Source organism: Octodon degus, unplaced genomic scaffold (assembly GCF_000260255.1).
Source record: "Octodon degus isolate 3935 unplaced genomic scaffold, OctDeg1.0 scaffold00044, whole genome shotgun sequence".
NCBI classification, from domain to species: Eukaryota; Metazoa; Chordata; class Mammalia; order Rodentia; family Octodontidae; genus Octodon; species Octodon degus.
Genome location: NW_004524620.1, coordinates 6,762,010 through 6,773,040, shown reverse-complemented (window position 1 = coordinate 6,773,040; position 11,031 = coordinate 6,762,010). Strand labels below are relative to the sequence as shown.

At 44.5% G+C, this 11,031-nt stretch overlaps 1 protein-coding gene across 1 annotated transcript in view; it reads right to left on the bottom strand.

Annotated features, from left to right (window-relative positions):
* Window positions 1–10,247, bottom strand: part of Lurap1l (leucine rich adaptor protein 1 like) — a 43,777-nt gene extending 33,530 nt beyond the window's left edge. The window contains exon 1 of the mRNA XM_004631708.2: window positions 9,658–10,247. Within this exon, the coding sequence (XP_004631765.1) occupies window positions 9,658–9,915 (258 nt within the window). The 5' untranslated portion in view covers window positions 9,916–10,247. The remainder of the gene's footprint in view (window positions 1–9,657) is intronic.
* Window positions 10,248–11,031: the final 784 nt, after the last annotated feature.

Genomic DNA, 11,031 nt, shown 5'->3' with positions numbered 1-11,031 from the left:
AGAGAGAGAGAGAGAGAGAGAGAGAGAGAGAGAGAGAGAGTTCAAAAGGTGTGCAGAGAAAGAGAAGGACGAATGTGAAATGTCAACATTTGGGGTCATCTAGGTGAGAGGTACATAGTGATGTTTGGTCTAATTTTTGCAATTTTTATGTGAGGTCTAAAATTATTTCAAAACAAGCTATTTTCAAAGCTTGCCTTGTAGTTGGAATTTCTAATATGGATGATACAAATTAGGAAGACTGAACACTGAAACACTGAATTCCCACGTAGTGAGGAAGGTGTTTACCTTCAGTGAAGCGAGTGTTCTAAAACATTCGAGGAGGGACAAAAAATCCAAAAGAAACATACACGTACAGCAGCTGGTCTAGTGACAACAGTAAAACATTTCATAGCCATTTTAATCTTTCTAATCTGATTTCAAAGTAAAATAAAAATGGCTGGGTTCTTTAAACCCCTATCCAGTTCAGATTGTACGATGAAGACACAAGAAACCCAGCCTTCTGTGGTCAGCACATTCCTCTCATCCATCGGAACACCCCTCCTGGGGGATCCCTGCACACCTGCCAGTTGCTCCCACCCTCCTAGCTGTCCTGTGCCCCAAGTCATATTACACTCATCAATTTCCTATTCTCTACTGAGTGCTATGTCAGGGGTAGGTGGAGAACACATGCTCTAAAGTCACCCTGCTGGTAAGTCTGGCAGCCAAATGAAATGATTCATTTTCAACCAGGACCTATAGAGAACACCATGGTATACAGTCCTTTTATGTGAAACCTCAGGGTCTCACTTAACACCATGAAGAGCGCATGGAAATACCCAGTGAGTACATTTTTATGCACTTATGAGTGAAGAGAAACACTCACCTCTCATTTCTATACTCTGCTAACTCTGCTAGGCACTGTCACCTAAGATCCACACTATCTTAAGATAGAGAGGGTCCTGAGGCCAAAAGGAAATTTTTCTTACACCATGTCTAAGCAAGCAGAAACGTGATATTATTTCTGAAGTCAACTTCCATAATGACAAACATCAGAAGGTCTAAGTTCCAGGTGGCAAGGCTTGGATATTGGGAGACAAGGGAGCCTGAGGTCCTTTGCCTCACTCCAGAACAAGATGTTTGCTAGTGCATTCCAGACACACAACTGGAAGCAGGGGTGCAGTGCATTTCAGTTCCCACATTATACATTTAGTCCTCAAATATACAGCCAGGCATTAAGGAAACCCCAGTATTGAATAGTTAGAGCTGCTGCCTGCAAGGTGAATATACTGTGGGAGAAAAAAAGTGGCAATATTACCAACCAAGACGGAAAAACAAAAGCGAAACTTTGACCTAACATGAAAGTGAAGACCTATAAGACTTCTTTTATACAGTAAGGTACTTTAATTGTAGAAAGATTTTATCAATGCTTGGCATTCAGTCTGCCAATTACTCAATTCAGTTTTATAATGTGACTACAACTACTGATCTAAGTCATAAAAGTAAGCCTTACCTGGTGGCTCCTGTGTATATTTTGCAATAAAATTTTATCGAAATGGTAGAAAATCTATGAGTCCACTGCTTTCTGATCCACCTTGCGCTGCTCTAAAATCTGGTATCTCTCTTTCTTGGTGTCAAAGATCTCGCCCTCCTGATATCTGGACTTCCGCAGCTTCTTCTTCTTGAAGTAAGCATCAGTGAGGTGTTTGGGGATTTTTGCTTTGCTGATAGCAACTTTTGTAAAGGTGGCAATGATAAATTTCTGGTGTGTTCTTTGCAGAGGAACATGATTAAGGTTAAGAGGCCCAGTCACAAGTAGCAAGCCACTGTCCAACTGCTTCAGGAAGACCACTCTCTTGCCTCTGTGATGCCCGGTGAGGATGATCAAGATGGTGCTGGGAGTGATGCTAGCTCCAAGTTTCCTCACATGCTGACTGGAGGGTTTCTTGCCGTGGCTCAAGAGCTTTCAGGGCACATCTTCAGTAGGGTAGTATCTAGGCATTTTTCAAAGCTTAACCACCCCAAGTACCTCTGTTTCTGTCCCCACTGACTGGGTTTGTGATCATAACAAGAACTTTCTCCTTTTTCTTCTCAACCTTTGATTTAGCAGCTGTGTACTTTCTCTTGTATAAATCCTTTCTGTAGTACATAGCAGATCGGGAGTATCTACGAACTCCTCTAACTAGGAGAGGATTTCAGCTGCATTGTGGCTGCCCCTTCTTGGGCCTTTTTTTTTTTTTGCCTCACTTTACCCTTTTTACAAGTACCACTGGCAGAAGACTTCTTGGCTTTAGGCTTCTTCTCTTTAGTGTCTAGCTTCTCAGTTTTTTCACCCGCCATCTTGCAAGATGGGAAAGAGAACTCCATAAAAGTTCTTATACTATTTGCATGTTTTAGCAAGAGCTGGCATCATTTTAATGATGATTAAATTTTTTTGCAAAATTAGCAAAACAGCTAAAAAAGCTTCACTTCATTAGAAGCCAACAGAAATTATCTGATAATTAAATACTTAGCAAAGGAATTCCAGGTGAGTTTCTCAATATAGTAATACTGAAAGAAGCTACAGTGCTCAGGGGCTACTTCCTTCTCAATTTTGTTCTCAAGCTTTCTTTGGCAGGCAGAAAAACAAGAAGTGAGTGTAGGAAAGTCCAGGTAATGGCTTTTGCCGAAACACCAGAGGTAACAAGAGTCTTCGCTGGTGATAACCCTGATAGAACAGACTGATCTCACTGGGATGTTGGCTTTAAACTTTTTCTGACTTTACTGAGGTGGACATTAATATAGTGACAATTTTATTTTGTTTAGGGCACTAACTGGCATATTGTAATAATTAAAAAATGCCAGAGAGTATAATAAGTTATTAATATGCAAAATGGAGAAAATGAAACCCAAACACACCAACATTGTAGAAGCATCTATGTGCACACATATGAAAGCAAGGGTGTGGACTAAAACGTGAGAGGACTCACTCCAAGTTGGAGGTAGCAGCCATTTCTTTCAGGGAACAGCGCTAGAGGAGAAGAGCAGTATCGGGTCAAGTGGAGCCTTTATTCTCTTTGTTACCTATGCCTGTAGTTTTGAAGCTTTACAATGAGAAAGCAGACACTTAATTCCTTCAGGGAGAAATGATAATAGTTTACAAAGCATCCAAAAGGATATATTGAAGAGATATGTGGTGAAGTAAGTGCAAAACTGTCCATGCATCATACACGGGCACACGGGGCACCGGGCGTGGGATGGGGGTCGAGAGCAGTTTGGATACAGCCCGCAGCCCACAGTGGTTCACTTCCAGATGGATGGCAGCAGTCCTAAGTCGCCACTTGTCCGGACTTTGTCAACTATCCTGGCCTCTAGCAGCTGTAGTTTCTTTATATGTAAAGTGAGCATAACACATGATGATATATAAAATCTAGTACAAAATCTTGCCCACTCAAAACTGAATTATTTTATTTTGAAGTCTAAGACCAAGACCTATGAAACGTGTCTGAAAATATGATCTTGTTTTCCTTTGTGAATCCCATAAACGTAATTTACATCTGTCCATAAACAGTGTACATCTGGAAAGTCAAAACAGCGTTAGACAACAAACATCACTTTAGGAAAACAGGACAATCAAGTTCCTGTTAGAAGAAGAGTAATTTGAAAATACTGCTCAGATAAACAAACAAAAAAAATGATGTGCGGATTCCCAGTTTCTTATTTCTAGCAAGTTACCTAAGGATCCAATTTCATCCCAGACAACCTCTCAGGGAACAAAAATGGAAAGCTCTTGAAACTCTGGAACCATGAACACTAGCTCACTTCATTGCTGAGCTCTGAGCTTTCAACTTGGCAGGGCTGGGAGTCCTTGGCAAGCAGCTCTTGAGTGGGAGGGCGAGTTCGTGGAGATCTCAGTCCCCACGGCAAAAGGAATGGGCACGATTGTGGAGGCAGTGGCAACTTTGGGGTGTGTTCATTCATATCTTAGTACTCCTAAATCAGGAACTGCATGTAGTACTTATTCCTTTTGGGAGTGTTTATAGTATAAAATGTTTAACATGCTTACTCTTCTAAATTCCAGGAAAAAAAGAACAGAGAGCTAAACTTAATTCTGGGCATCAACATGCCAAGGTCTTCTAAAACTGATAGACAGCTAAAAAGTGGTGAAGAGCACAGGCTTGGTTAAAAGCTCAAATCTAAAGCTTAGACTTCTCCCCTTATTATCCCAAGAATTAACTTCAATTGACCTTAGTGCTTCATTTATAAAACTTTAAAAATGATTTTTTAAAATTTTAAGGTTTCAATAAGATAATAAATTACACAACATGTAACTAATAGAATGGCTTATGTAAGGTCAAGACTTGCTACAAGTAAACATGTAATATCTCAGTTCCTTAGACTTACTGGGCTGCCTACCATGAAGTTCTACAAGTTAATATTTGCTACTATATAATTAATAGCACGCTTAGCATGCTGCACACTTATAATAAACGCTAAAATCAGAATTTTCAGCTATACTCGTGCTGGGAAAGGCTGCACATGCTTCTGTTTTGCTTTTGCATAGAAACATGGTCCAGCAGACCCTAGCACCCAAGGGTGCTCAACAGCCAAACTGGGAGGAGTGGTGCCCAGACTCAGCAATCCCAAGCACACTGGCCAGCTACACCTCCTGGCCTGCCCTTAAGTAATGCCCTTTATTGACCTTCCCTTACTATTTTTAAAAGCTTACCTCACAGTGGCTTTGTTATAACACTTTATGGAATTTTTATACTGCCTTAATGGAGCTGTTTCTACTCCCTTGTTACAGGAAGGCCTAGTGCCAGGGTGGTAAGATGGCTTCCTGATGCCACCTTCTAGTCACTGAAGATTGGAGTGAGGGCCACTGAGCACTGGACAGGCCCTTCTGCCCAGGAAGACAAGCTGAACACCTCCACAGATGCTCGGGCATGATGGCCAGCAAAGTTCTATTAATTTGTACCCTGAACTACTCTACACTTGCCTGAAATCCTACCCAACAAACCAAACCAAACCAAACAAACAGCCAGCTGCTGTTTGAGTAGCGCAGGAATAGTTTTGAAAGGAAAACGAAGTCAGGACCCCAGAGACATCTGTCAGAGTCCCAGCGTAAGAAGTAGCATTTTAACTACATTTTAATATATGGAAAAATCTCATGACTCATCAATACAACTGAAGGTGAACTTCGTCACTACAATGGAAGGTAAATACATATTTTCAGGCAATCAAAGAAATCAATTTCTTTAGTTTAGAGATTCCCACCCAATATGGAATCTTTCTGATCTGGGAGTATGACTTGCTTGTGTAGCCCGAATGGAAGGTAAATCTTTTGTCAGAGACAGTTCTTCCCATGTGGACCAAGTTTCAGAATGTGTTCCTAGTCACTGGGAGAGGCTCTTACATCGTGAGAAGGCCTGTTGCTTCCACGTGTAAATCTCACAAACTATCTTTCCATCAGAATGTCATTACTGCCTGTGAACCACTGATTATGGAAATATGTTTCAACAAGATTTATTTATTAGATTAAGTAAGTTTATTAACATTCCATGGGCCAAAAGACAAGAGAAACCACTGTTAAGAGCTAAGCTTCCTCATTCCCTTGAAGTCTTTATCCCCAGAATTAAGGCCTTATTTTGCATAATTACCTGCACTTTCAATTTCCTGGACAAGGTGCATTTTGCTAGTTATATCCTCAGCCATGTCTGGCTCAGCTCTTGTAGCTAATCTCTACAAGACATCAGGAACCTGCTGAGATGGTAGTTTGCAATCTTTCTCTGGTCAAATAATATTCCTATATTATCTTCCAAACTGCCTTTTGGAACTCATCAAGGAAGATGCCTTCGAGTTTCAAGCTTCTACCTAAAGGGATCCCAAGGATAAACATCTCCGTGCCTACACTACAGCGTGTGCAAAGCAACTCCAGAGTTAATTTAATGAACTTACTAACTTGTTTTAGAGAATTTAAAATGATTCTTTTCATTACAAAAGTGAGTGAGCCACTGAAAATGGGGAGAAGACAACAGCTCAACAAGAGAAAGTGTTGCTAAAAATCAGAGCTAAATTTACCATTCTCAAAAACTTTTAACTATTGACTTGGGTTCTGCTATCATTTACACATTTGCTCTGCATATGTGCATTTGTGCATCTAATTCTAGTTGTTGCTTAGAACACCATGAAGACCAAAGATGCGTAACCAGGTGGGGTACTGCACTAAGAGTAAGAAGGAATACATAATTTACTCGATGCTCCTCCTACTCCACTGCTGTCTACACCACTGCTCAACATACAGAAATCAAGTATTTCTGTATTTTTGAGCCAATTTTCACACTGGCTTTTCACTACGCAAAGATTGGTAAGGTGCCATTAGAATGTCATAGAACTCACTGGAATTCAGAATGGGGCACCACACGGAGTGTTTTCTCCATTCCAAACTGTGCCTTGATTTTCCGAATGCTAATTGTCTACGAAGGCTCAACTGGGATCATGCATTCAGGACCCTGTTAATGTCAGTTTCCTATTCTTTAGTGATAATCATCACTATCTTGTGTATTTCAAATTTTCTCCAAAGTAAGTTGATCAAAATAATTTTCACTCTCCAACTAGAAGTATGGCATATGCATACTAAATAACACATAAACCTTCTCAATAGCTTGTAAAGAAGATACAATATTTATTAGTAAATGCCAAGGCAGGTTTTGATAGAGATTATTGGCATTCACAGAGAAAAGATTTTCTATATTATGAGATGTTATAAAGCTTATAGTAACATTTAATTATCAATAAAGTGCCACTCTTAAGAACAATTTTCAAAGCCAGTCTGGAGGAGTCCACACTCAAAGCAATGTCTCCACACCCAAAGCAATGTCTCAGGACTTGTGTTTGTGACTCCTCAGAAGCCACAGAGCCGTGCAATATCACAGAGATGTAAGAACTACACTGTGCTTCAAAATTACTGTAATATGCACAGGGATGGAAGAAAAGCAGAGCATAGAGTGGGAGAAAATGAGTCCAAGTCATGGTTCTGTTACCTCATGAGCCATGTGAATTTGGCCTGCTCCCAGCCAACTTCTGTGACACAAGGACCTCATTTGAAAACACAGACAAAACTCCTCCTCTTCCTAGTCTAACCTTAGGCTCAGATGATGAGACAGACAATAACATCCTCTGTGAACTGAGCAATTAGTGGGCAGGCCAAACAAAAGGCACAATACTTATCTTGAATTTCATAATAAATTTCCCATGTGTATCCTTAGATTTAACTTTGTTTATCGTGTTGTCAAATTTCCTTACTCCTAAATAAAGAAAACAAACAAATTTCACAAGGGGAAAATTTGTTCCATCCCAAAACATGCTGAAAACTACCCTGCCCATAAAAGCTGTTGTCTAGTATTTTCCTTTTCTTACTGGTAATGCTATCTGAGTTGCTGTAAGTTTTCACCACTAGAAAGTTGAACCATAGAGGTTTCTTATCATTCTTAAATCTCGCTTTTAAATTGCCTGTTTTATAACTCATCCCACAGATCTTAAAGAGCAGTAACGGTAACAATTACAGACACGAATTGGGTATCCCTAAAGACAGTAGAAGGAGAAGAATAATGGTGAAATCCATGTGAGTATTCAGCCTTAAGCGCTGAGCTACCCTCCCCGCAAGTGTGTGCTCTATGGCATCCCTGGTTCTGCAACCTTTCAGATAGGAGAAGAGGCCTCCTTCCTGCGGCCTCTAGACGGCGCTGTGCATAGCTAAGGTATTTCTTAGGAAAGAGTTCTGAGGGCAGGCTCAAAGCCTGCTAAATCCAACCCATCCGGAAGGGTAATCTGTTAAAATTCTTTTGCGGGGCAACCGGAAGGCCTGCATAAGTGTGTTTGTTGAGTGTCTACAACAAAAATTGCCAATCCCCATAAAAACAAATCTGTTGCTTTGCAGTGGTGCTAAAGCTGGGCCTTTGATTATTCAGAAGAGTTATATAAAGCAGGGTGACTGGTCTTTGGCAGGGGACCTGACTATTTTCAATCTTTCCTTCTAAACTCCCATAACCAGGGTGGAACATTTGCTTCATGGAAAGCCTTAACAGAGTGCAAAGTTAGAGAAAAAAATTGGTCTGATGTAAATTATTCTTAATGTATAGAACGGAGGATTCGCAAAGAAAATATGATGAATAGCGGATTTTGCAATCTGCTGTTACTGTTACGGTTTTAAAAAATAATAGGAATGATTATAAATGGCAAGATCTGGTTTGAAGAAATGTTTATCAACTGAAATTTTCATTATGAAAAATCAGTATCTATAAGATAGTCTTTATTGAAAATGACCCAATTTTTCCCTTACCCTATGGAGCTCTTCAACATTCTTGGCTTGATATAGTGTGGATAACAAATGACAAGCTTCTTGATTTTTTCGTTTTGTATTCTCAGCAATCAGATAAATATCAGAATATAGTAAATGCTTAATAAGTGCTTATTGAATGACGAATATACATAACTTGTATACTTGTGTTTAGACAGCAAAACATAACTATAGTGGTAAAATCATTTGCAGCACACACTGTACATAAATATATATTGACATATATTCATTTTCAATATCTAGAACATTCTTAGTGGGAAGAAAGTGGATATTTATGACATAAAAACAAAGTTCTTACATAGGCCAGCCTGAAAAATCCAAAGAGACATTTGTAGAGTGACATCCTAACGTTCTAACATAAGATATGACCTCTGAGGTGTGACGTATGGCACTACAATATTTGCCAGGATCACTTTATATTTGTCATTTCTTCTCTCCTGGGCTCTTCCAAGTATATAAAGAAAAGAGTGGGGAAACTTTAAAAATCACTAGTAAACCAAGTCATTTTGTAGCAAATCCTTACGCACACACGCTGCGTGCCCGCGGGCCACCGTGGAAATCCTCCGCCTCCTCACAGTGGTAGACGATGATGTGATCCGTGGTCATTTTCTCCACGGGACGTAGGAAGAGAAAATGCCCTTCCACTGCTCACTGCTATAAAACTAACGTGAAGTCCACAGAGGCGGGGCTACTCGCCCAAGAACTTAAGTCCAAAAATAAAGGTTTTGGTCTAAAGATATCCAGAATGAGAGGCACGGGCTGTCAGTCTTCCCCCTGGCCCGGGTACCCGCGCACGCGAACCTGCGCAGCCTGCAGGGAGGCTAACTGCGGTGCAGAGAGCAGGCACCAGAGCGGGGCGCACACCTGCTCTCCCGCACCCAGTCCGCCCAGCAGCTCCTCCCAAGCGCGCCGAGGCCGGCGTGGGGGCTTGTTCTCAGAACCAGCTGCGGGAAATCCGCTCGGCCGGGCCCGGAACAGCCGCGGCTGCTGCACACCGGCGGGGCGGGGGTGGGGTGGGGCCAGAGCTGGTCTGGGGGCTCCGGATCCCGCCGCCCGCTCCGCTCCCCAGGAAGCATTTCCGCAGGAGGAGCGCGCGGAGCCGCCTTCGGACCCCCGGAAAGTGCAAGCTTTGCGCGGCGGGCCCGGGCCTTGCGCAGAACCTCAGCCGCAGACCCCAGACCTCCCGGCCCGCAGCTGGCGGAGAGAGCCGTCTGCCGCTCCTAGCGAACCGGGCCGAGCACAGTCCTGGAGAACCGGCTTTGCAGCAGCTGCCTCCGGACCTCCGCGCCCCGCAGCTGGAGACCCGCGCGCCCCGCGCCGCCCGCGCCCCTGCCGGCACTCACCATCTCCTGCCGGAGAAGCCGGAGCTTGGTTTCCAGCCGCTCCAGGGCGCCCGAGGGGCTCCGCCGCGGGGAGCCGGCGGGTGCGGAGGGCGCGGGCGCGGGGGCGCAGCCGCCGCTCCTGCCGCAGCCGCCCGTGCGGGGGTTCCCGGGCCCGGCCCCCGGCTCCTCCCCGCGGAGCGAGCGCGCCAGGCTCTCGGGCACTTTGCGCCCCAGCTTCAGCTCGATGTCCCTGAGGTCCGGGAGCGGGCCGTCTTCCATGGCTCTTCGGCCGCGGGGATGCGGGCGCCGGGAGGCGGTGGAGGCCGAGCCGCCCCGGCCTGGAGGCCCGCGCAGCTCGGGTGCCCGGCGCCGGCTCTAGCCTTCGCGGGCCGAGCGCCCCGGCCGACCCATGGCGCGCAGCCCCCGCCTCGGGGCGGCGCCGGCGCTTCCCGGCTGGTCCAGGCCGCCTCGCCCGCGTCCCTCCGGCCACCCCACCGCACGGCCAAGCTGGTGCTGCAGAGGTGACAGCGCCAGTACTAAGGACCCAAGGGAAAGGGGGGACGCGAGGTCGCCTGTAGTTCTAGGGGGGTAAATTCACGTTCTGGAACCGTGCGTTCACACGCCCGAGGCGTTCTCTGCCAGCCCACCGGCCCTGTCCAGCGGAGTCCGCCTGGGCCGCGCTCCCGGGTCGCTTCGTTTTCCAGCCTCAGGTCTCCGAGCTTCGGAACATCCTGGATTGTCGGGGTGAGAGGAGGGCGGTCTGGCGTGTTTCTGTGCGACGTGGACGCTGCAGAAGGGAGCTGGCTTAGCAGGATCTCCACGCACGGCCTCCTCGATGGAGCAGAAACGCTCTTCCTTCCTTTTGGCCCGTTTGATCCAAATCCTTGTGCTTCTCAGAGCCGCAGAAACTTTAAACTCCGCTGGCAGGTGGACCCAACCAGAGCCAACCCTTGTACCGTATGTCACAGAAAAGAAGAGCAACAGAAATGTTCCCAGCCCTTCGGCTAGGGGCAGACTTTCAAGGGCTTGCTTTAGTAGGAAAAATGCATATTGGGTCTGTAGCTCTGGGGCCCAAATGCCTGGTGGCTACAACTCCTAAAATAATTTTTAAACAGTTATGCGTAGGAGAGTGACTTTGATGTCAGTGTTGCACCCCATCCTCTGCCCTTCCAAATACATCCAAAGGCCAATCCCCATAACGCCACACCAACTAGAAAAGTGATGAGATTTAACCAAAAGTTTAAAAATATGTCCAATAAAAATGCATCTCTTCCCAAAATTATAGCATATCACCACAAGCTGAAGAATTAAATATTCAGAATAACTCATAGGACAACTGAGATAGCAAATTTATTTTCAAAGGCCAGTTGCTGAGTTATTATCAATTTCATTATC